Genomic DNA, 25,365 nt, shown 5'->3' on the forward strand with positions numbered 1-25,365 from the left:
AAGCAGGGGCAGTTGGTGTGGCTTCCATGATCTAATTGTCAATGACAGCAATTAATTGAGTTCTGATTGAAACCCTCTGCTATACCAATGCATCAGCAGCTCTGTGTGAATATTGCAGAAATGCCATTGGTTAATGCAAAACTTTAAAACAGAAAATGGAAAAATAAATATTATCACGTACCAGGAGAATTCGTTGTGTAAGTGTTGTTGTCCAGCAGAGAGAAATTACTTCCATATTGAGTTTTCTTATCGCAAAGAGAAGGAGACCACTTGGCCCATGATGTCCATGCCAGTTCCCTGAAGGGCTGTCCCATCAATTCCATTCTCCCCCTTCCCTGTAACCCTACAATTTATTCTCATTCACATGCTCATCAGCTTCTTTTGCCACTCAGCCATACAAGAGGAAGTTGAGTAATTAGTGATCAGTAATAAGTCCTCATGGTCATGTGGAGAATGTACAGAGTACACATTGTGACCCAGGTTGGGTTGGACCTGGGCTTCTGGTGCTGACGGAGATGAGAGAAGTCCTCATGGTTATGTGGAGAATGTACAGAGTACGCATTGTGCCCCAAGTCGGGTTGGACCTGGGTTTCTGGTGCTGACTGATGGCTGAGATGAGAGAAGTCCTCATGGTCATGTGGAGAATGTACAGAGTACACATTGTGACCCAGGTCGGGTTGGACCTGGGTTTCTGGTGCTGACGGAGATGAGAGAAGTCCTCATGGTTATGTGGAGAATGTACAGAGTACGCATTGTGCCCCAAGTCGGGTTGGACCTGGGTTTCTGGTGCTGACGGAGATGAGAGAAGTCCTCACAGTCATGTGGAGAATGTACAGAGTACGCATTGTGCCCCAAGTCGGGTTGGACCTGGGTTTCTGGTGCTGACGGAGATGAGAGAAGTCCTCACAGTCATGTGGAGAATGTACAGAGTACGCATTGTGCCCCAAGTCGGGTTGGACCTGGGTTTCTGGTGCTGACGGAGATGAGAGAAGTCCTCACAGTCATGTGGAGAATGTACATTGTGCCCCAAGTCGGGTTGGACCTGGGTTTCTGGTGCTGACTGATGGCTGAGATGAGAGAAGTCCTCATGGTCATGTGGAGAATGTACAGAGTACACATTGTGCCCCAGGTCGGGTTGGACCTGGGTTTCTGGTGCTGACGGAGATGAGAGAAGTCCTCACAGTCATGTGGAGAATGTACAGAGTACACATTGTGCCCCAAGTCGGGTTGGACCTGGGTTTCTGGTGCTGACTGATGGCTGAGATGAGAGAAGTCCTCATGGTCATGTGGAGAATGTACAGAGTACGCATTGTGCCCCAAGTCGGGTTGGACCTGGGTTTCTGGTGCTGACTGATGGCTGAGATGAGAGAAGTCCTCATGGTCATGTGGAGAATGTACAGAGTACACATTGTGCCCCAGGTCGGGTTGGACCTGGGTTTCTGGTGCTGACGGAGATGAGAGAAGTCCTCACAGTCATGTGGAGAATGTACAGAGTACACATTGTGCCCCAAGTCGGGTTGGACCTGGGTTTCTGGTGCTGACTGATGGCTGAGATGAGAGAAGTCCTCATGGTTATGTGGAGAATGTACAGAGTACACATTGTGCCCCAGGTCGGGTTGGACCTGGGTTTCTGGTGCTGACGGAGATGAGAGAAGTCCTCATGGTCGTGAAGAATGTGCAGAGTACGCATTGTGCCCCAGGTCGGGTTGGACCTGGGTTTCTGGTGCTGACTGATGGCTGAGATGAGAGAAGTCCTCATGGTCATGTGGAGAATGTACAGAGTACACATTGTGCCCCAAGTCGGGTTGGACCTGGGTTTCTGGTGCTGACTGATGGCTGAGATGAGAGAAGTCCTCATGGTCATGTGGAGAATGTACAGAGTACGCATTGTGCCCCAAGTCGGGTTGGACCTGGGTTTCTGGTGCTGACTGATGGCTGAGATGAGAGAAGTCCTCATGGTCATGTGGAGAATGTACAGAGTACACATTGTGCCCCAGGTCGGGTTGGACCTGGGTTTCTGGTGCTGACGGAGATGAGAGAAGTCCTCACAGTCATGTGGAGAACGTACAGAGTACACATTGTGCCCCAAGTCGGGTTGGACCTGGGTTTCTGGTGCTGACTGATGGCTGCTGCTCTGCCCTTCTGTGCCACTTGTCGGGTGAAGAGTGTTTTTTGGCTGTAATTATGGTGTGTAGTTCTACCTAGTAATTTGAAATACCTATGTTTTGAATCGAGCAGCAAACTTTTGAATTGCATGGTTTACAGCTCTGAGAGCATGTATGGTCTTCAGGTGATTGGGTTGTTGGTCGTTAAATAACCAGTAACATGGACCTGTCTCTGCAGCTGGAAACCACCTCGGTATATACGTTCCATGCCTGAAGCTCGCAATGACCGAGTGCGGAAGAAATACCATATCTTGGTGGAGGGGGAAGGTTTGCCGTGTCCTGTCAAACACTTCAGAGAAATGAAATTCCCACCAGGTAAGCGTGATTGAGCCCTGGTGGTGAAGGACTAGTTACTGGGCCCTCAGGGCTAGCAAGGAGTCAATTGAGGATTTAATGGCACTGGAACATCCCAGACTTTAGAAAAGTAGTCAATCTAATAATCTAGCGATCATGGTTACCTGATTGAGCACAGTAAAACCCCAGAAAAAGTCATCTATTAAACCAGATACTGGCTTAGTTGTGTTGATTTAGGAATGACTATTAGTTGGGACAAAGATTGCCCCACTTTTTAACGTTGTGTCTGAACTGACCAAGCAGTTCTTTCAGTACTGTGCTGGAGCTTCAGCCTTGATCATGGACCTGGTCTGTAGATGGGCCCTGATGCCCTTCTTTGTCCTCTGTATGTCTTGCCACCCAGTCATCCACAGATAACACCTAAGTGCATGTGTTGTATAAAACAAAGAATCATTTGTTTAGTCAATGGTGAACGCTGATTTCTAGTCGGTTCCATCAATATTGGGTTTGTCTGTTTTACAAGGTATCTTAAAATTACAGGAGAAGGCAGCGGAATTTGCCACTTCAATCCCACTCCATCTTCCATTTGAGTTTACCTCAATATAATTTCTCTCTGAAAACCTTTTGGTTTCCTTAGTATCTAGAGATCTACCTTTGTGTTAAATGAACTGAGTGACTGAGTCATTGTATCCCTTCAGCATAGAGAATTCCATGAGTTCACCATTCTCCAAGTGAAGACGTTTCTCTTCACTTCTTCAGTCCTGACAAAGGGTCTCGGCCCGAAACATTGACTGCTCGTTTCCACGGATGCTGTCCGACCTGCCGAGTTCCTCCAGCTTGTTTGTACGTGTTGAAGAAGTTTCTCTCATCTCAGTGCAGCCCTTGGTCCTAGACTCTGAATAAAACCTCTGATAATTTCATATTGTGCAAACTTTCCCAAGCTTGTTCCTAAAACATACAATCCAACAGAATAAAACAGTAATGAAATCCTAAACATTAGCATTCACACTGGATCCAGTGGCATTTACTATGGTTAAATCCTACTCTTGCTGTTGGAATGGATTGTTAAATTTGTTCTTTACTGCCTGCAGGCTCTGTTGAATGCATTGCTTTTCCTTGAGCATGTCCATTGTAAGTTGTGAGGAATGTCAGTCGCTTCATTATACACTCGGTGTATCAATATGCAACTTATAATCAGGAACTGTGGCAATGGATAGCTTGCTCTACGGAGTCCATGCAAAAAGCTGTTGTTGCGTTGTCATGTTGCAATTTGTTGATTAGATTGAAAACTAACGGAAATGCATCTTCTGAGCTCCATGCCTGGCCACTGAGCTTTTGATTTTCAACATCACTGATGAAAAGTTGATGCAATTTGAGCTATTTTCTCGAGGACTGGAATTCATTAGGAGAATGGCAAGTGTTGTACCACTTACGCACGATGTGCTGCTGCTGTCCTAGCTCTGTCTCAGAGAATGTGGGATCCAAGCTGTATCTGATCTGTGGTTCCTCATAAAGTTCTTGGTCCTATGATTCCAGCAATTTTGAAAGGCTTGAAGAAGAAGGGAATTTTACATCCAACTCCGATTCAGATCCAAGGAATTCCAACTGTGTAAGTACAGAGATCTTGTGTTAAACACGCTCAGAGGGGAATTCCAATTGTGTAAGAACAGGGGTTTTGTGTCTAACACACAGAGGGAACTTGAACATTGGGCTTAGTGGGCTTTTATATCTGGTAGGTGCAATTTTTTAATATAAAGGTACTGGAGATGTAATCCAGTTGCCTCAATTCAAATCCCATGCACAGCTGGGGAACTTATAATCATAAAGATTTACGGCACAAAGTCGACCATTTGTCCCTTTATATCTTAGCTAGTAAACGTTAGCTAGGGGAATTGAACAGGAACTGAGCAGTAGGAAGAGCAGTTCGTGTTCAGATGATGACAGACTGATCTGCATTACTTTTTGTTCATCAAATATCAGATTTTAAAATGGCGAGAGGTCGGGCAAGCTCACGCGCACTCATTGAAATTACTTGGTGGTCACTGAATGGGAATTGAACCTCAGCCTCCTGAGTGGTAGGTGAGAATTCTACTACCAGTGCTAAACTAAGTTCCTTTTTTCAATGAGTCAGAAGTAAAAAAAAATAACAGTTAAGGTAACTGGGAAACACTTGATGCAAAGGCCTAGCTAGCTAGTTTATTGATATCCTCTAGTGTCCTTGGGTGAGTAATTCCACAGATTCATCATATTTGACTTTTATGTGTCTTCTGAAGTGACTTTAGGAGTTACTGGGTTATATCAAACTGCTTAAACAAGAATCTGAGGGATCTTTAGACACAGCCACTGACAGAAAAAGCCATTTCAAATCATTTAACCCTACATGTCTCCCCTCACTAACATCACTAATAATGGTATCATACCAAAGGGGGCGAGTTGGTTCACTGACTCACAAGTCACATTCACAAGTGGTACTTTTCAGTAATGCACCAGGCTCATTTACCAGAATTACTGGGTATATCCTTTGTCTTACCAATCCATGACAGAGATAGTGGCAGCAGGAGTTCTCAACACCCATGATATCTCAGTTCATCAGAGTAAAAACAGATAAGTAAACCTAATTACCATCGACTATCCTCTCTCAGGTTATGTTGAACAAGGAACTCTGGGAGTGACAAGGGTATGGAATGTATTCTGGATGAAGGATTTCAAAGTCAAGAATGGCTTGGCACCTACTGTCGTAGATAGCAGACTGGATCTGCAGCAGATGGTGAAAGAACTGACACAAGGGAAATAGCTTCTTGGTCATTTTCTTGCTCTGACTGTGGCAAGTCACTAGTTGTGATGGTAGTGACCACTGCACACTTCTCAAAATGTGTAAATCTCAACTTTACACAAAACAAGTCCTCCATAGTATGCTGGTCCAAAGGTAAGGCACAAGGGATCGGAAAAGTGTAGGATGAAAAGATGTTTTCCTGACTAGAAAGCTGTAACAAGTGGTGTACTGTGGGGATTGGTGCTGGGATCTTTTTTTTTTGCTTGTTATATATGTAAATAATTTAGATGAGAATGTAGGAAGTATGATTAGAAATTCTGCAGATGATGCAGATTCAGGTTACTGAGAAAGATGGATATATCAGGATATAGATCAGCTGGTCGATCCTTCTAATATATTGTATATATTTAAATTGCAGTCATTTCAAAATCTTGAGGATCTGAGTTACAGGAATTAGTAACCATTTCACTAGATTTTACAGAGCCTGTTTGCCATTTATAAATCAGGTGTGCATTTGGCTGGATGACCTCTACTGTTTGGTTGAATGAGCTCTAGCTAAGTTGAAAGTTAAAAAGTTATCACCATAGTCACCTGTCACCACATACAACCCTGAGATTGTCGATGTTGAATTATTGAAACCATCAATAAGAAAACAGCTATTTGATTTGCATTCCATCTGCCACTAAATGTTGCCTCCCTCCACCACAAATATACTACAACTTTGGTGTTTATCACTTCTAAGACACATTGCCAAGGTATCTTCAGTAACATCTCCCAAACTCGTAATCTAAGCATTCTTGAAAGATGAGGCTAACAGCAGCAAGCTGCCACAAGCTGCAAGTTGCATGGCACCTTTGCAAGAAAAAGTTTGTGAGCCCTTTACACAACCAGAATCTGCCTAAACTAATAACTCTCAAACAGTTGTTTATTGAATACATTGTTTAATCATTCACAGTGAAGTCTGGGAAATGTATGTGAATCCTTGTATTTAATAACTGGTCGAACCTCCTTTAACAGCAATAACCTCCAACAAACGTTTCCTGTAGCTGCTAATCAGACTTGTACAAAAGTAAGGATTAATTTTAGACCATTCCTCCATACAAAACTGTTTCAGTTCATCAGTATTTCTGGGATATCTTCCATAAACAGCCCTCTTCAGGTCATGCCACAGCATCTCAATTGGTTAAAGTCTGGACTCTGACATGGTCATTCCAAAACACAAATTTTCATATTTTTAAACCATTCTGTCATTGATTTACTCTTGTCTTTCGGATCATTGTCAGGTTGCATCATCCAACTTCAATTAAGCTTCAGCTAACGGACCGCTACCCTGACATTCTCCTGTAAAGTATTGTGATATAGTTTTGAATTCATTGTTCCCTCAATGATTGCAAGTTGTCCAGGCCCTGAGGCAGCAAAGCAGCCCCAAACCATAAAGCTCCTTCCATTGTACTTCACAGTTGGGATGAGGTTTTGGTGTTGGTGTGCTGTGTCCTTTTTCCTCTAAACAGCAAAATTCATTTCTGCCATAAAGTTCAACTTTTGTCTCATCTGTCCTCAGAACATTGTCCCAGAAGTGTTGCCAGGTGTACTTTTGACAAAACAGCAGTGTTTTTTTTTTGGAGAGCAGTGGTTTCCTCCATGGTGTCCTTCCATGAACACCATTCTTGGTCAGTGTTTTTCTTATAGTGGACACATGAACAGAGACTTTAGTCAGTTCTAGAGGTTTCTGAAGGTCTTTTGCTGTTAACCATGGGTTCTTTTTCACCTTCTTCAGCATTGCACGTTGTGCTCCTGGTGTGATCTTTGCAGGATGCCCACTCCTAGGGAGAGTAGCAACAGTACTGAACTTCCTCCATTTGTAGTTAATTTCTCTTACTGTGGACTGATGAACACTCAGGTCTTTAGAAATGCTTTTGTAGCTTTTTCCAGCTTCATGCATCTCTATAATTCTACAGTCCTCTGAAATTTGTTTTGGTTGAGGCATGTTGCACATAAACAGATCTTCTTCGAGAAGAGCAGGCTCTGTTGGTAACCTGACTTTGTCTTCTTTATGGGGCAGGGCACCTCTACAATCCACATCTAATCTCATCTCATTGACTGGAACGCCTGACTCCAAATAGCTTTTGTGGAAGGCATTACCGCAGAGGTTCACAAAATTTTTGAGCCTAGACTGTGATTGTTAAATGGTGTACTCAGAATTGACGAGAAGTACAATTGTTTGTGTGTTATTAGTTTAGGCAGATGGTGTGTGTCTATTCACAAACGAGAAAATCTGCAGGTGCTAGAAATCCGAGCAACACACACAAAATGCTGGAGGAACTCATAAGACCAGGCTGCATCTATGGAAAAGAGTACAGTCAATGCTTCAGGCTGAAACCCTTTGGCAGGACTGGAGAGAAAAAGTTGAGGAGCAGCACTAATTCTCCAAATTTACCTACCACCCCATCAACCTTTGCGTCTAGCACATAATTCTCTGCTACTTCTGCCATCTCCAATGGGATCCCACCACCAAGCACATATTTCCCACCCCCTCCCCCCTCCACTTTCTGCTTTCCGCAGGGATCGCTCCCTACACAACTCCCTTGTCCATTTGTCCCTCCCCACTGATCTCCCTCCTGCCACTTATCCTTGCAAGCGGAACAAGTGCTACACCTGCCCCTACACCTCCTCCCTCCCTACCGTTCAGTGCTTTAAAAAGTCCTTCCAGGTGAGGCGACACTTCTCCTGTGAGGCTTTTGGGGTCATATACTGTGTCTGGTGCTTCTGGTGTGGCCTCCTGTAGATTGGGAGACCACTTTGCCAAGCACCTCTATTTCGTCCACCAGAAAAAGCGGGATCTCCCAGTGGCCACCCTTTTTAATTTCACTCCCCATTCCCATATGTCCATCCATGGCCTCCCCCACTGTCGTGGTGGTGCCACACTTAGGTTGGAGAAACAACTCCATGTTTGGGTAGCCTCCAGCCTGATGGCATGAGCATTGATTTCTCAAATTTCCGGTAATGCCCCCAACCTCCCTCTCCTTCACCATTTCCCATCCCCTTTTCCCTCTCTCACCTCATCTCCTTGCCTGCCCATTGTCTCCCTCTGGTGCTCCCCTCCCCCCCACCTTTCTTCCATGGTCGTCTTTCTCTTTCACCAATCAACTTCCCAGCTCTCTACTTTATCCCCTCCCTCTTCATGTTTCACCTATTGTTTCTTTCTCCCCTCCCTCCACCTTTAAAATCTACTCCTCAGCTTTTTTTCTCCAGTCCTGCCGAAGTGTTTCAGCCCGAAACGTTGATTACTCTTTTCTGTTGATGCTGCCTGGGCTGCTGAGTTCCTCCAGCATTTCGTGTGTGTGTTGATCAGTGAGATTATTGTGACCTAGAGGAAGATCAGACCACATTTTATGCAGAAAGCCAGGTAATTGCAAAGGGTTCACAAACTTTTTCTTGCAACTGAATATTAACCTTATTTCAATGCCAGTGGGCCAAAATCTTGAAATTGCTTACACAGTGGGCGATTCATCAGCACTGCTCAAAAAGGTAGTTTTCACTAATGTCTTAAATGATTAAAGAAAGAATATTCTTTCAGATCCTGTGAATTCCAACAGTGTGGGAATCGGTCTCAATTTTGTGTATATTATTGGATGTTTGTTTATGAATTGGGAAATTAAATCTGTGCTGGCAGCATGATCTTGAATGCGGAAGTTTCAGCAGGAACCTGTATGGGGAGGTCAGTGATGGCCTTTGCACATTAAAGGCTTTAACCATTAGTATGATGGCCAAGTAAACGAAGAAGATATTGAGTGTTGGGATTGACCAGGTGCTCCCTTTCTCTCTAACTATGTTGTGCTTGTTCCAGTTTATCGGGCAGGGATATGATTGGGATTGCATTTACTGGGTCTGGTAAGACTCTGGTCTTTACCTTACCCATGATCATGTTCTGCCAGGAGCAGGAGAAAAGGCTGCCATTCTCCAAGAGAGAAGGTCCATATGGACTCATCATCTGCCCATCGGTAAGTACTATTCTCCTGTACGGCATACCTTACCTCCACTCCAAGGATGAGTCATTGGGCTGGCACTTCAATATCAAGAGCAGAGGGATTATGAGTAAGACAACAAGACATAGGAACAGAATTAGACCATTTGGCCCATCAAGTCTGCTCTGCCCTCCAATCATGGCTGATCATTTTCCCTCTTAACTCTATTCGCCTGCCTTCTCTCCATAACCTTAGATGCCTTTACTAATCAAGAACCTATCAACATCTGCTTTAAAAATATCCAAAGAAATGGCCTCCACAGCTGTCTATGGCAACGAATTCCACAGATTCACTACTCTTTGGCTAAATAAATTCCTCCTCATCTCTGTTCTAAATTAATGCCCTTTTATTCTAAAGTTTTCTATTCTAATTCTCTGGAAATTAATTAACTCTGGGATAACTGCTATATAGTGTACATATGGACACTGTGGGAGCTTAATATTGAAATATAAATGAATACAGTTAAGTAGGTAGTCATTCAAAGAGCAGTCTAGTCCAAAGCTCAACTAGTCATTGCTTCTTTGTGTCACTTCTGGTTCTTTGCTCAGTCATTGCAAGTCTGTACCAATTTTCCAGCTATTGAAATCAATTTCTCCTTTATTAATCTAAACTCTTAATGTTATTAAATATCTCCAGCAAACCTCTTCTTAAGCAGCTATATTCTAGTTAGAACAACTTCCAGATTTCAGTCTCTCCTTAGAACTGATGTCCTTTGCTGGATTCATTTTTGTGAAGCTCCTCTTGTATGGTGCCCAGATTTGGACACAATACTATAGCGAGGGCTGTGCTAGTGTTTTAAATAGATTTAGCATAACTTAATGCATTTTGTACTTTATAAATTAATTATAAAAAATAAGCAGTCATTCAACCCAGTTAATCTGTACTCCCTCCATCCATCTCCTCTCAGCCTTGCAGCATAGCAATTTATTTCCCTTTTCATGTATTTGATCCACTATTATTCAAAAGCACTCAAGCCATTTGGCTTGATCACTTCCCAGCAAGTAGATCATTTTTCTTCTTCTGTTTAAAGAAATTCTCCCTGACTCCCTTTTTGATTCAATATATTGATTATATTTTGGGCTCTCTTTGAACTCCCCATTAATTAGGAACATTCTCACACATCCACCTCATCCAATCCATTGAAAATGTTAACCATTCTGTCAAGAATCTGAAGTTTAATCACTTTAAAGAAAAAAAAGTGCCAGATTATTTTATCTTTGCTAATAGCAATAATATCCCAAGGAGCGCTGCAAAACTTGGCAGATCAGGCTGCATCTCTGGAGGGAAAATCAACAGTTGTTGAATAAACTCTTCTCGGGCTTCCAGCTGAGTACAGATGTTGATTATAACAAACGTTTCAATAACAAGCTCTGCCATCTTCTTCAGGGTTGATGCCTGGGCATGTCTGGTGGTATTTATATCCCCATAGTCTGTTCCTCCTGATTGATTAGTCTGCATCCAATTAGATTTCTGCTCTCCTATCTAGTTTACAATCAAATTCCAGTTCTTTCTTAGAGCGAGACAAATGTTAAAATTCCTTTCCTCTAGTTTTATTTCAATGGCTTCCTTCACCAAACCACCCCAAAAGCCTCTGGGCATTAATCCTCTGGGCATTGTAAATGCAATGTTCTGCTACTGCCAAGTGGATACAGCTCCTGTGCTCCTTGATGCAGGTTTTCACTGTGTGTCCCTTCTGGTTGATATACACTGCTCGCTATTCACAGGGAATCCTGTAAATGCCAGCTGACCAGAGTCCCAGGTCATCTTTGACTTGAACAACTCATTTGGGTTATGCATATTTGCCAGGAAAGAACTCCTTTTTGAGCAGTTGACAATTTGGGTTGAATCCCTTCATCTAAATTGGAAAGAAAGTGGGGTGATAACCAGTATAAAAAGGCGGGGGAAATGTTTGGAGTAAGAGCTGGCTTCTGATGGGTGGATCCAAGTGAGGGCAGGAAAGATGTTAGAAGCTGGGAGATCAAGTCAACTTTTATTGTCATTTCGACCATAACTGCTGGTACAGTGCATAGTAAAAATGAGACAACGTTTTCCAGGACCATGGTTTACATGACAGAGTACAAAAACTAGACTGAACTACGTAATAAAAACAACACAGAGAAAGCTACACTAGACTACAGACCTACATAGGACTGCATAAAGTGCACAAAAACAGTACCGGCATTACAATAAATAATAAACAGGACAGCAGGGCAAGGTGTCAGTCCAGGCTTCGGGTATTGAGGAGTCTGATAGCTTGGGGGAAGAAACTGTTATATAGTCTGGTCGTAAGAGCCCGAATGCTTCAGAGCCTTTTCCCAGACGGCAGGAGGGAGGAGAGATTGTATGAGGGGTGCATGGGGTCCTTCATAATGCTGTTTCCTTTGCGGATGCAGCATGTAGTGTAAATGTCCATGATGGCGGGAAGAGAGACCCCGATGATCTTCTCAGCTGACCTCACTATCCGCTGCAGGGTCTTGCGATCCAAGATGGTGCAATTTCTGAACCAGGCAGTGATGCAGCTGCTCAGGACGCTCTCAATGCAACCCCTGTAGAATGTGATGAGGATGATGATGATAGTTGAACATGACTCAAATCTGAAACACTTGGAATTTGGTAGGAGAAGATGGTGGGGCATGGAATGGAGGGGAAAGGAGCCAGTGAGAGGAGTGTGTAGATGAAAGGTAGATGGAAAAGGTGGGGGGAAGGAAAGACATAAAGCAATGGAGGCCAATTGCATCGGAGAGAAAGAAAGGAAAGAAAAATAGGGGAAAGGGGACAGACAGTTAATGCAAGCTTGAGAATTTGATGTTCATACCACCAGGTTGGAGATTGTCCAGATAAAATATGAAGTGTTCTTCCCCTAGTTTTTGCTTGGCTGTGACCTGGTGGTGAAAAAGGTTGAGGACAGGCATGTCAGTGTGGGAACAGAAAATGGAATTGAAATGGTTAACTACAGGGTTAACCCTTCTTTCTTACCACCCAGATAAAGGGTCTTGACCCAAAACATGGATAATCCACTTCTCTCCACTGATGCTGCCTGACCTACTGAGTTCTCTGGAGTTTATTCTGTTGCTGCAAACTCCAGCAGCTGCATTCTCTTGTGTCTACAGTAAGATCTCAGTTTTGCAATGTTACTTTTGGACTTTCTGTGATGGTTTTATGCCTGTTTATTTCAGTATAGAAACTAGAACTATATTCATTGCACTGTAAGTAGAGCCTAACCAGGAATGTGCATCATTGCTTTTGAACTCTGTAGCCCTGTAGGTAATCCCTGGTGTTCCGTGAACATTTTGAATGCTTCAGTTCACCCATATTTCTGCTTTTAAGGGGTCTATTCACCAGTTTTCTAAAAAGGATGGTAGACATTTTAGTTTTCTATTTATTTTGTTAGAAGTTTATTTCTCATTTAATTGCCCAGTTTGAGAGTTCTGTAATCTTACTCATTTTTCCTCTGTTAACTCCAGCACTGCACGTTCTTCAGCCAGACACCACCTCCATCTACCCTCCCAATTTTTTATAGTGTCCCCAGTTTTAGACTCCCCAAACAGGGAAACCAATAAAGCCTTTTACCTGTGGGTTGAATTCCCATCCATATCAAAAGTTAGTGCAAACCAAGCCTCACTAAAGTTGGCATCTTATTCCCATCAGTTGCCTGCCCTAGCCTCACCTCCAGCACTCCAGCCCATTTAAATATGTATTCCATCTTGTGTCCTCCAGCACTCCAGCCCATTTAAATATGTATTCCATCTTGTGTCCTCCAACACTCCAGCCCATTTAAATATGTATTCCATCTTGTGTCCTCCAACACTCCAGCCCATTTAAATATGTATTCCATCTTGTGTCCTCCAACACTCCAGCCCATTTAAATATGTATTCCATCTTGTGTCCTCCAACACTCCAGCCCATTTAAATATGTATTCCATCTTGTGTCCTCCAACACTCCAGCCCATTTAAATATGTATTCCATCTTGTGTCCTCCAACACTCCAGCCCATTTAAATATGTATTCCATCTTGTGTCCTCCAGCACTCCAGCCCATTTAAATATGTATTCCATCTTGTGTCCTCCAACACTCCAGCCCATTTAAATATGTATTCCAACTTGTGTCCTCCAACACTCCAGCCCTTTTAAATATGTATACCATCTTGTGTCCTCCAGCACTCCAGCCCTTTTAAATATGTATTCCATCTTGTGTCCTCCAGCACTCCAGCCCATTTAAATATGTATTCCATCTTGTGTCCTCCAACACTCCAGCCCATTTAAATATGTATTCCATCTTGTGTCCTCCAGCACTCCAGCCCATTTAAATATGTATTCCATCTTGTGTCCTCCAGCACTCCAGCCCATTTAAATATGTATTCCATCTTGTGTCCTCCAGCACTCCAGCCCATTTAAATATGTATTCCATCTTGTGTCCTCCAACACTCCAGCCCATTTAAATATGTATTCCATCTTGTGTCCTCCAGCACTCCAGCCCTTTTAAATATGTATTCCATCTTGTGTCCTCCAGCACTCCAGCCCATTTAAATATGTATTCCATCTTGTGTCCTCCAGCACTCCAGCCCATTTAAATATGTATTCCATCTTGTGTCCTCCAGCACTCCAGCCCATTTAAATATGTATTCCATCTTGTGTCCTCCAGCACTCCAGCCCATTTAAATATGTATTCCATCTTGTGTCCTCCAGCACTCCAGCCCATTTAAATATGTATTCCATCTTGTGTCCTGCAACACTCCAGCCCATTTAAATATGTATTCCATCTTGTGTCCTGCAACACTCCAGCCCATTTAAATATGTATTCCATCTTGTGTCCTCCAACTCTCCAGCCCATTTAAATATGTATTCCATCTTGTGTCCTGCAGCACTCCAGCCCATTTAAATATGTATTCCATCTTGTGTCCTCCAGCACTCCAGCCCTTTTAAATATGTATTCCATCTTGTGTCCTGCAACACTCCAGCCCATTTAAATATGTATTCCATCTTCTGTCCTCCAGCACTCCAGACCATTTAAATATGTATTCCATCTTGTGTCCTGCAACACTCCAGCCCATTTAAATATGTATTCCATCTTGTGTCCTCCAGCACTCCAGCCCATTTAAATATGTATTCCATCTTGTGTCCTGCAACACTCCAGCCCATTTAAATATGTATTCCATCTTGTGTCCTCCAGCACTCCAGCCCATTTAAATATGTATTCCATCTTGTGTCCTCCAGCACTCCAGCCCATTTAAATATGTATTCCATCTTGTGTCCTGCAACACTCCAGCCCATTTAAATATGTATTCCATCTTGTGTCCTCCAGCACTCCAGTCCATTTAAATATGTATTCCATCTTGTGTCCTGCAACACTCCAGCCCATTTAAATATGTATTCCATCTTGTGTCCTCCAACACTCCAGCCCAATTAAATATGTATTCCATCTTGTGTCCTCCAGCACTCCAGCCCATTTAAATATGTATTCCATCTTGTGTCCTCCAACACTCCAGCCCATTTAAATATGTATTCCATCTTGTGTCCTCCAGCACTCCAGCCCATTTAAATATGTATTCCATCTTGTGTCCTCCAGCACTCCAGCCCATTTAAATATGTATTCCATCTTGTGTCCTGCAACACTCCAGCCCATTTAAATATGTATTCTATCTTGTGTCCTCCAACACTCCAGCCCATTTAAATACGTATTCCATCTTGTGTCCTCCAGCACTCCAGACTATTTAAATATGTATTCCATCTTGTGTCCTCCAGCACTCCAGCCCATTTAAATATGTATTCCATCTTGTGTCCTCCAGCACTCCAGTCCATTTAAATATGTATTCCATCTTGTGTCCTGCAACACTCCAGCCCATTTAAATATGTATTCCATCTTGTGTCCTCCAACACTCCAGCCCAATTAAATATGTATTCCATCTTGTGTCCTCCAGCACTCCAGCCCATTTAAATATGTATTCCATCTTGTGTCCTCCAACACTCCAGCCCATTTAAATATGTATTCCATCTTGTGTCCTCCAGCACTCCAGCCCATTTAAATATGTATTCCATCTTGTGTCCTCCAGCACTCCAGCCCATTTAAATATGTATTCCATCTTGTGTCCTCCAGCACTCCAGCCCATTTAAATACGTATTCCATCTTGTGTCCTCCAGCACTCCAGACTATTTAAATATGTATTCCATCTTGTGTCCTCCAGCACTCCAGCCCATTTAAATATGTATTCCATCTTGTGTCCTCCAGCACTCCAGACTATTTAAATATGTATTCCATCTTGTGTCCTCCAGCACTCCAGCCCATTTAAATATGTATTCCATCTTGTGTCCTCCAGCACTGCAGCCCATTTAAATATGTATTCCATCTTGTGTCCTCCAACACTCCAGCCCATTTAAATATCTATTCCATCTTGTGTCCTCCAACACTCCAGCCCATTTAAATATGTATTCCATCTTGTGTCCTGCAACACTCCAGCCCATTTAAATATGTATTCCATCTTGTGTCCTGCAACACTCCAGCCCATTTAAATATGTATTCCATCTTGTGTCCTGCAACACTCCAGCCCATTTAAATATGTATTCCATCTTGTGTCCTGCAGCACTCCAGCCCATTTAAATATGTATTCCATCTTGTGTCCTCCAGAACTCCAGCCAATTTAAATATGTATTCCATCTTGTGTCCTCCAACACTCCAGCCCATTTAAATATGTATTCCATCTTGTGTCCTCCAGCACTCCAGCCCATTTAAATATGTATTCCATCTTGTGTCCTCCAACACTCCAGCCCATTTAAATATGTATTCCATCTTGTGTCCTGCAACACTCCAGCCCATTTAAATATGTATTCCATCTTGTGTCCTGCAACACTCCAGCCCATTTAAATATGTATTCCATCTTGTGTCCTCCAACACTCCAGCCCATTTAAATATGTATTCCATCTTGTGTCCTCCAGAACTCCAGCCCATTTAAATATGTATTCCATCTTGTGTCCTCCAGCACTCCAGCCCATTTAAATATGTATTCCATCTTGTGTCCTGCAACACTGCAGCCCATTTAAATATGTATTCCATCTTGTGTCCTCCAGCACTCCAGTCCATTTAAATATGTATTCCATCTTGTGTCCTGCAACACTCCAGCCCATTTAAATATGTATTCCATCTTGTGTCCTGCAACACTCCAGCCCATTTAAATATGTATTCCATCTTGTGTCCTGCAACACTCCAGCCCATTTAAATATGTATTCCATCTTGTGTCCTCCAGAACTCCAGCCCATTTAAATATGTATTCCATCTTGTGTCCTCCAACACTCCAGCCCATTTAAATATGTATTCCATCTTGTGTCCTCCAACTGCTGTACAGGTGTTGCTGATGGGAACTGATGTTTTCAGTAATTTAGAGATGTATTGATATGTGCAGTTTGTGCAACTGAATATTTTTAGGCTGAAATATTGCTCCTTCTTTCCCACTGCAGAGAGAATTGGCAAGACAGACCCACGGGATCATTGACTATTACTGCCGCTTGCTGCAAGAGGAAGGCTTCCCCCAGCTTCGCTGTGCTCTCTGCATAGGTGGCATGTCCATCAAGGAGCAGATGGAGGTTGTCAAACAGTGAGTGCAATGATTCAGTAGTCCATTGTTACTCTTTCCTGTCATGCTCTGTCCTGATGCTGAGAGAGAATGTAACTGCTTCGTTGCTTTGAGACAAGTTAAAAAGGAAAAGGTTAACCCTGTGATGAACGCTGGCAATGAAACTCAGCTGTTTAGTAGAGAATGAATAATGGCATCGGATTTGACTTGATGAGACTCCTTGCAGTGTAGGAGATAAATAGCCAAATAGTCTTTTCAGTGAAGTTGGTTAACCAATATCAGGCAGGGCACAGAAAACTTGTCTCTGTCAGGGTGTTGCTGGGACCCGGTGAGGAGTGGGCACTGCCAGCAGGGAACTAAAGTCAATCTGGATCGGGCAGTGAAGATGACTCCATTTCACACATGAATCGTGGGCAAAGTGAGGATATCGAACACAAACGTAGCAGGAGTGGGGTAGTTGGCCTTTCATGCCTATACAGCAATTCATTGAGATCACAGCGTCTGAGGAAATGGGCAGTCCTGCAGTGGGAGTGACATTAAGGCTGATTCCTTCCTTGATTGCAAATGACTTAGAAACTGCAGATTATCACTTTTCACCAAGACTGCTGGAGAGGTTCAGAGCGTGAATGGTTTTTGGTGGGACACAGTGGTGCTGAGAAATAATGACATACCCAGAGGGTTGGGTGTATCATCTAGTCTGTAGGATGGTCTGAATGATGACACTTGTAGGGTGCTGATTTGGATTTTGGTTTGAGGAAGTCTGGAATTCACTGTATCTCTGCAGAGGTGTGCACATGATGGTTGCTACTCCTGGACGTCTGATGGACCTCCTGCAGAAGAAGATGGTTGGCTTGGACATCTGTCGCTACCTGGCGCTGGATGAAGCAGACAGGATGATAGACATGGGTTTTGAGGAGGACATCCGCACTATCTTTTCCTACTTTAAGGTGACAACTTATTCTGATAGAACATTCAGTAAGAAGGGTTGGTTTCGCTGGAACCAGTAACTGTGACAATGAGGTGAATTGAGCAAATGTGTAGGAGCTGAATGAAATTTACTCACCTCTACTACATAGCATCCACTTCATAATCAGTCAGAAAATTCTTGGTAGATGTAGTCACAAGCTTACTGCCCCCACTCTTTATTAAGGTGACACATTTCTTAAAATAATAATCATCCTGCATCCCACGAGCAAAAGTGTACAACCAGCCTAGGCAAAAAGAGAACAAACTTGATACCCTGAAAAAAATAAGAAAGGCCACCTCAAAATCATAAGAATAACTAGCCTCCACACTGATGTAGTAGAATAAACCACACCCTGGGTGGAGGGGTGTGACACCACCACCCCCTGGGCACTCTTTTCCCCCCCCCCACCCATTTCCTTCAGGTAAAGGGGAATGACCACTTTAACAAATTGTCATTTTGAAGGAGAAGAAGCTCAATGTTGTATCAACTATACATACTTTTATAATAAATGTACTTTGATTATTTGCTCTTTGCCTAAGGTTGGTCATTTGGTTATTGTCGTATTAATATTTTGTTTATCCCTTTTCCAAGCCATGACTTTGAACATTCTTTCGTTCTCTCCCACTCCCAGTACTGATTTTGACATTGATCTAAGTGTCTTTCTGTTTAGGGGTTGTTTTTGAGTGTGTTCAGTCAGCTATTTGTAACTGTTGCCTTTTACTCTAATAGGGGCAGCTTCCTCCCTGAGCAGGTCTCGTGTAAGTTGACTGTACTGTGCTCTCTCACTCTGACCATCCTGCAGGGCCAGCGCCAGACTCTTCTCTTCAGTGCCACGATGCCAAAGAAGATCCAGAACTTTGCCAAGAGTGCTCTTGTGAAGCCCATCACCATCAATGTGGGTCGGGCTGGAGCTGCCAGCCTTGATGTGATCCAGGTGAGGTTCATGTAGAGCCTGTATGGCACAGTGACCACATGCCACTTCAAAAACTACAACTTCTTGGCAAAATGTACATTTTTTTCTGAGAAATTATGAAAAATTGTGGCATTGGAAGAGGGAATTCACCCCATTCTGACTGTGCCAATGAAAAATCAATTATTCCCATTCCCCCTCCCCACTCCGGTCTCTAGCTTTCAAGTACAGGTTTCAAGTGCTCAAACCTGCCTCCCTGAATTTCTTTTGTTGTTCCCCCCCCCCACCCCCCACCCCTGCCTCTTCACCTCTCTGGTTCCTCCCTTCCCCTTCCTTTTTCTGCCCTCTGCTGCCCAGGCTGTCTCTCTTATCTCCTTTCCTCTATCTTTTCATTGTTTTACCTCTTCCATATCTTCTTCTCTTCCTTTATCATTTTTCCCTGTTCCTCTCTTCTGTCATCTTCTCCACACCCTACCATTCCTCCTTTCCTTTGCTCCATCCCACTTCCACCTTGAACTTGTCTTCTTGCTATCATTCCTTCCCCATCTCTCTTTCCACTGCTTCTGCTGGTTTCTTTGGATAGGAGGACAATGAATGCAGGTGTACACAATTTTGCTGTCTGTCCCTGCCCCACAACTCTACTTAATTCCCTGACCCCTATCCCTCCCTGCCATTCCTTGCCTATGCTTTACCTTCCACTTCTCTGACATCCCTTTCTTTCCTTTCTCCCCCAGCTTCCCTGCCCTTCTCTTCCACCCCTCTCTCATTGTCCCCTTCCTTGGAACTTCTTGGGTGTCACATTTTGAAGAGGTTAGTGAGCTGAGGACTCTGAAACTTAATAAATAGGGGTATACATGTAGGAAGATTCCCACAATTCCATATTCACAGCTGATACATGGTTTTGTTTTAGAGGGTTTTTTTGTGCTGAGCATGGTAAATGACAAGGTAATGTCTGCTTGTGTTTAGGAAGTCGAATATGTGAAGGAAGAAGCTAAGATGGTTTACTTACTGGAATGTCTACAGAAGACTCCACCTCCGGTAAAGGAAGACTCCACCTCTTCATTGTGTGGCACTCTGTGGAATGTGAAATGAGTGGCCAGATCAATACCTGGTAGCCATCTCTGTGGTTTGCTGAACTTCAGTGAGCCAAGTATTTAATTTAACTACTTTCAAATCTGTCCTTCAATCTGTCGCATCATCCAGGTTCTGTCTCCACCTTAGCCAGTGTCCTTCCATTCAGCTGTAATCTCCAGCAGTGGATTGAAACTGATGTCATCCAATGCAACTGACTGAGAAGATTTTCATCCTTGACTTATTGTCCTCCTCTTAGGTTTTCTGTTTTGGGCCACACTGACCTGACCTGAGCAGTGTCAGGCTATTAGCTTAAACCCTCACCCATTCCTGTGTTCTTACTAGAAATTATTTCCCAATGACCCCCGACTGTCACCCTCATTCTATCTGCTGTGCCTGTTTGTATTTGTAATGCATCCCCTTCTGTTGCACCTATACTTGCTGGTTATGTTGCTTAGTGAAGCAACAACTCAGATTTAATGTTCTCATTGCTTTTGAATTCTTCAATGAGCACCTTCTACCTTTTTAATTACCTCCTGATCTCTTCATCCCATTGACTCAACCTTTGTCAGATCATCTCCTGCAGCTTTGCCATCCAGTCTTTCACAAACCTGCAGAAATTTACAATACAGCCAGAGGCCAACTGGCCCAACATGACCTTACTGAGCAGAATTGGAGCTGCTAAAGTTACCTTCACTTCCCTTTTCCTGATTTTCAGTCCTGTAGGTTACAGCTTTTCAAGTGCTCATCCATGTACAGGTTTCCCCCACTACCCGAAGGCGGAGCGTTCCTATGAAACCGTTTGTAAGCCGAAATGCCGTAAAGCGAAGAAGCAATTACCATGAATTTATATGGGAAAAATTTTTGAGCGTTCCCAGACCCAAAAAATAACCTACCAAATCATACCAAATAGCACATAAAACTTAAAATAACACAAACATATAATAAAAGCTGGAATGATATGATAAATATATAAAGTAGAAATATTGTACGTATGGTGTAGTTTCACTTACCAAAATCAGAAAGACAGCGACCCAAAATCAATTTGGAGAAAAAAAATCGGCACGTACACACATGCGTACACAACTGCCTGCACAAGGCTTCACGGTCATGGTAGTCTTTCTTGAGGTAAACACATGTATAAAGTGGGCGTCTTTTTTATCATAAAAGCGAAAATCCTCTTTAGTTAGCAAAAACAAGTACTAATGTAGGTCTTTCGTAACAGCGAGCTGTCGTAAAGCAAACGTTCGAAAAACGGGGGCCAACTGTATCTCTTTACAGAAATAAGATTGTTACACTTCCCTCTGACACATTCAGTGTTATGAACCCTAGGTAGTGACCTCTCGCACAAAGGCAATAAATCATTCCACATTGTACACAGTTCCCTAGCTGTGGCTTGAAACTATTTTGTGCAGTTCTTGTTTGGTCTTCTAAATGTTATATGTTCTGGCTGCTAAACACAGATATCATGTGTGCATTCATCACCATTTTCTCCTCTCCCTTACTACCTTCAAAATGAAAGGCATCTGCTCCAAATTTCCTCTGCCTCTCTGCACTTATTAGTATCCCATTATTCCTTTGATTTGTTTGCTGTCTGCAGGTTCATTATCTTAAGCTATGATACTGAATTCCATCTGTCACCTGTGCACCAACTCAGACTCACTTACTTGATAACATTCCTGTGAAGCTGCTTTGGAATGCTTTGTTAGGTTATGTAAAGTGCATGAATACCTGTGTGTATGTGTCTATAATTGTGTATTTTTTACATGTTTGTGGGTGCCTGTTTGTACATGTATGAAGGTGTTAATGCATAGTTGCATTTGGGCTTCACTTGTGTGCTCTGTTAGTTGTGTGTGCATCATGAATGTATAAATGTGTGTAGAAATTTACAACACCGCCAGAAGCCACAAGTAGAGACAGCTTGTAAGGAGTTTGTGAGGAAGGATAGGCAGACCATAATGTAAAGATGCACTTAGTCAGATGGTTTGAGATGTGTCTATTTTAATGCAAGGAGTTTCACAAACAAGGCGGATGAACTTAGAGCGTGGATCAATATGTGAAACTACGAAGTTGTGGCCATTACAGAGACTTGGATGTATCAGGAGCAGGAATGGCTGCCAACTATGTCAGGCTTTAGATGTTTCAAAAAGGACAGGAAGGGAGGCAAAAGAGGTGGGGAGTGCTTTGCTTATCAGGGATGGTATCACAGTGGCAGAAAAGGAGGAAGTCATGGAGGGATTATCTACAGAGTCTCTGTGGGTGGAAGTTAGAAATAGGAAGGGAGTAACAACTGTACTGGGTGTTTTTTTTTAGGACCCCCCCCCCCCCCAATAGAACAGGGATATCGGAGAGCAGATAGGGAGACAGATTCTGGAATGGTGCAAAAATAACAGGGTTATTGTGATGGGAGATTTTAGCTTTCCTAATATTGACCGGCATCTCCTTAGAGCCAGGGGTTGTAATGTAGTAGTTTGTTAGGTGTGTTCAGGAAGGTTTCCTGATGTAATATGTAGAAAAACCAACTAGAGGAGAGGCTCTACCTGATCTGGTATTGGGAAGTGAACCTGGTCAACTGTCAGATCTCTCAGTTGAAGAGCATTTTGGAGGTAGTGATCACAACTCAATCTCCTTTGCCATAGCACTGGAGAGGGACAGGAGCAGACAATTTGGGAAAGCATTTAATTGGGGTGGGGGAAATATCATGATATTAGGCAGGAACTTGGGAGCAGATTTTCTCAGGAAATGCACGGCAGACGTGGCAAATGTTCTGCACGGTGCTCTCCATGGGTACGTTCCGTTGAGGCAGGGGAAGGACGTTCACACGATGCTCTCCGTGGGTACGTTCCGTTGAGGCAGGGGAAGGAGGTTCACACGGTGCTCTCCGTGGGTACGTTCCGTTGAGGCGGGGGAAGGACGTTCACACGGTGCTCTCCGTGGGTCACGGTGCTCTCCGTGGGTACGATCCGTTGAGGCGGGGGAAGGACGTTCACACGGTGCTCTCCGTGGGTACGTTCCGTTGAGACAGGGGAAGGACGTTCTGCACGGTGCTCTCCGTGGGTACGTTCCGTTGAGGCAGGGGAAGGACGTTCACACGGTGCTCTCCGTGGGTATGTTCCAGTGAGGCGGGGGAAGGACGTTCACACGGTGCTCTCCGTGGGTACGTTCTGTTGAGGCAGGGGAAGGAGGTTCACAAGGTGCTCTCCGTGGGTACGTTCCAGTGAGGCAGGGGAAGGAGGTTCACACGGTGCTCTCCGTGGGTACGTTCCGTTGAGGCGGGGGAAGGATGTTCACACGGTGCTCTCCGTGGGTACGTTCCGTTGAGGCAGGGGAAGGACGTTCACACGGTGCTCTCCGCGGGTACGTTCCGTTGAGGCGGGGGAAGGACGTTCACCCGGTGCTCTCCGCGGGTACGTTCCATTGAGGCGGGGGAAGGACGTTCACACGGTGCTCTCCGCGGGTACGTTCCGTTGAGGCGGGGGAAGGACGTTCACCCGGTGCTCTCCGCGGGTACGTTCCGTTGAGGCGGGGGAAGGACGTTCACACGGTGCTCTCCGCGGGTACGTTCCGTTGAGGCGGGGGAAGGACGTTCACACGGTGCTCTCCGCGGGTACGTTCCGTTGAGGCGGGGGAAGGACGTTCACACGGTGCTCTCCGCGGGTACGTTCCGTTGAGGCGGGGGAAGGACGTTCACACGGTGCTCTCCGCGGGTACGTTCCGTTGAGGCTGGGGAAGGACGTTCACACGGTGCTCTCCGCGGGTACGTTCCGTTGAGGCGGGGGAAGGACGTTCACACGGTGCTCTCCGCGGGTACGTTCCGTTGAGGCAGGGGAAGGACGTTCACACGGTGCTCTCCGCGGGTACGTTCCGTTGAGACGGGAAGGACGTTCACACGTTGCTCTCCGTGGGTACGTTCCGTTGAGGCAGGGGAAGGACGTTCACACGTTGCTCTCCGTGGGTACGTTCCGTTGAGGCGGGGGAAGGATGTTCACACGGTGCTCTCCGTGGGTACGTTCCGTTGAGACAGGGGAAGGATGTTCTGCACGATGCTCTCCGTGGGTACGTTCCGTTGAGGCAGGGGAAGGATGTTCACACGGTGCTCTCCGTGGGTACGTTCCGTTGAGGCAGGGGAAGGACGTTCACACGGTGCTCTCCGTGGGTACGTTCCGTTGAGGCAGGGGAAGGACGTTCTGCACGGTGCTCTCCGTGGGTACGTTCCGTTGAGGCGGGGGAAGGATGTTCACACGGTGCTCTCCGTGGGTACATTCCAGTGAGGCAGGGGAAGGATGTTCACACAGTGCTCTCCGTGGGTACGTTCCGTTGAGGCAGGGGAAGGACGTTCACACGGTGCTCTCCGTGGGTACGTTCCGTTGAGGCGGGGGAAGGACGTTCTGCACGGTGCTCTCCGTGGGTACGTTCCGTTGAGACAGGGGAAGGACGTTCACACGGTGCTCTCCGTGGGTACGTTCCGTTGAGGCAGGGGAAGGACGTTCACACGGTGCTCTCCGTGGGTACGTTCCGTTGAGGCGGGGGAAGGACGTTCTGCACGGTGCTCTCCGTGGGTACGTTCCGTTGAGACAGGGGAATGACGTTCACACGGTGCTCTCCGTGGGTACGTTCCGTTGAGGCGGGGGAAGGATGTTCACACGGTGCTCTCCGTGGGTACGTTCCAGTCAGGCGGGGGAAGGACGTTCACACGGTGCTCTCCGTGGGTACGTTCCGTTGAGGCAGGGGGAGGACGTTCACACGGTGCTCTCCGTGGGTACGTTCCGTTGAGGCAGGGGAAGGACGTTCACACGATGCTCTCCGTGGGTACGTTCCGTTGAGGCAGGGGAAGGATGTTCACACGGTGCTCTCCGTGGGTACGTTCCGTTGAGGCAGGGGAAGGACGTTCACACGTTGCTCTCCGTGGGTACGTTCCGTTGAGGCAGGGGAAGGACGTTCACACGGTGCTCTCCGTGGGTACGTTCCGTTGAGGCGGGGGAAGGATGTTCACACGGTGCTCTCCGTGGGTACGTTCCGTTGAGACAGGGGAAGGATGTTCTGCACGGTGCTCTCCGTGGGTACGTTCCGTTGAGGCAGGGGAAGGACGTTCACACGGTGCTCTCCGTGGGTACGTTCCGTTGAGGCAGGGGAAGGAAGTTCACACGGTGCTCTCCGTGGGTACGTTCCGTAAAGGCGGGGGAAGGACGTTCTGCACGGTGCTCTCCGTGGGTCACGGTGCTCTCCGTGGGTACGTTCCGTTGAGGCGGGGGAAGGACGTTCACACGGTGCTCTCCGTGGGTACGTTCCGTTGAGGCGGGGGAAGGACGTTCACACGGTGCTCTCCATGGGTACGTTCCAGTCAGGCGGGGGAAGGACGTTCACACGGTGCTCTCCGTGGGTACGTTCCGTTGAGGCAGGGGAAGGACGTTCACACGGTGCTCTCCGTGGGTACATTCCAGTCAGGCGGGGGAAGGACGTTCACACGGTGCTCTCCGTGGGTACGTTCCGTTGAGACAGGGGAAGGACGTTCACACGGTGCTCTCCGTGGGTACGTTCCGTTGAGGCGGGGGAAGGACGTTCACACGGTGCTCTCCGTGGGTACGTTCCGTTGAGG

General features: G+C 45.2%; 1 protein-coding gene across 1 annotated transcript in view; it reads left to right on the forward strand.

Moving 5' to 3' along the window:
- LOC132380232 (probable ATP-dependent RNA helicase DDX41) overlaps positions 1-25,365 on the forward strand; it is a 59,165-nt gene that overhangs the window by 17,014 nt on the left and 16,786 nt on the right. The window contains exons 6-12 of the mRNA XM_059948947.1: positions 2,344-2,480; positions 3,996-4,068; positions 9,080-9,233; positions 16,706-16,842; positions 17,606-17,768; positions 18,591-18,722; positions 19,665-19,736. Coding sequence (XP_059804930.1) covers positions 2,344-2,480; positions 3,996-4,068; positions 9,080-9,233; positions 16,706-16,842; positions 17,606-17,768; positions 18,591-18,722; positions 19,665-19,736 — 868 coding nt within the window. The remainder of the gene's footprint in view (positions 1-2,343; positions 2,481-3,995; positions 4,069-9,079; positions 9,234-16,705; positions 16,843-17,605; positions 17,769-18,590; positions 18,723-19,664; positions 19,737-25,365) is intronic.

The sequence above is a fragment of the Hypanus sabinus genome, chromosome 23 (assembly GCF_030144855.1).
Source record: "Hypanus sabinus isolate sHypSab1 chromosome 23, sHypSab1.hap1, whole genome shotgun sequence".
NCBI lineage: Eukaryota > Metazoa > Chordata > Chondrichthyes > Myliobatiformes > Dasyatidae > Hypanus > Hypanus sabinus.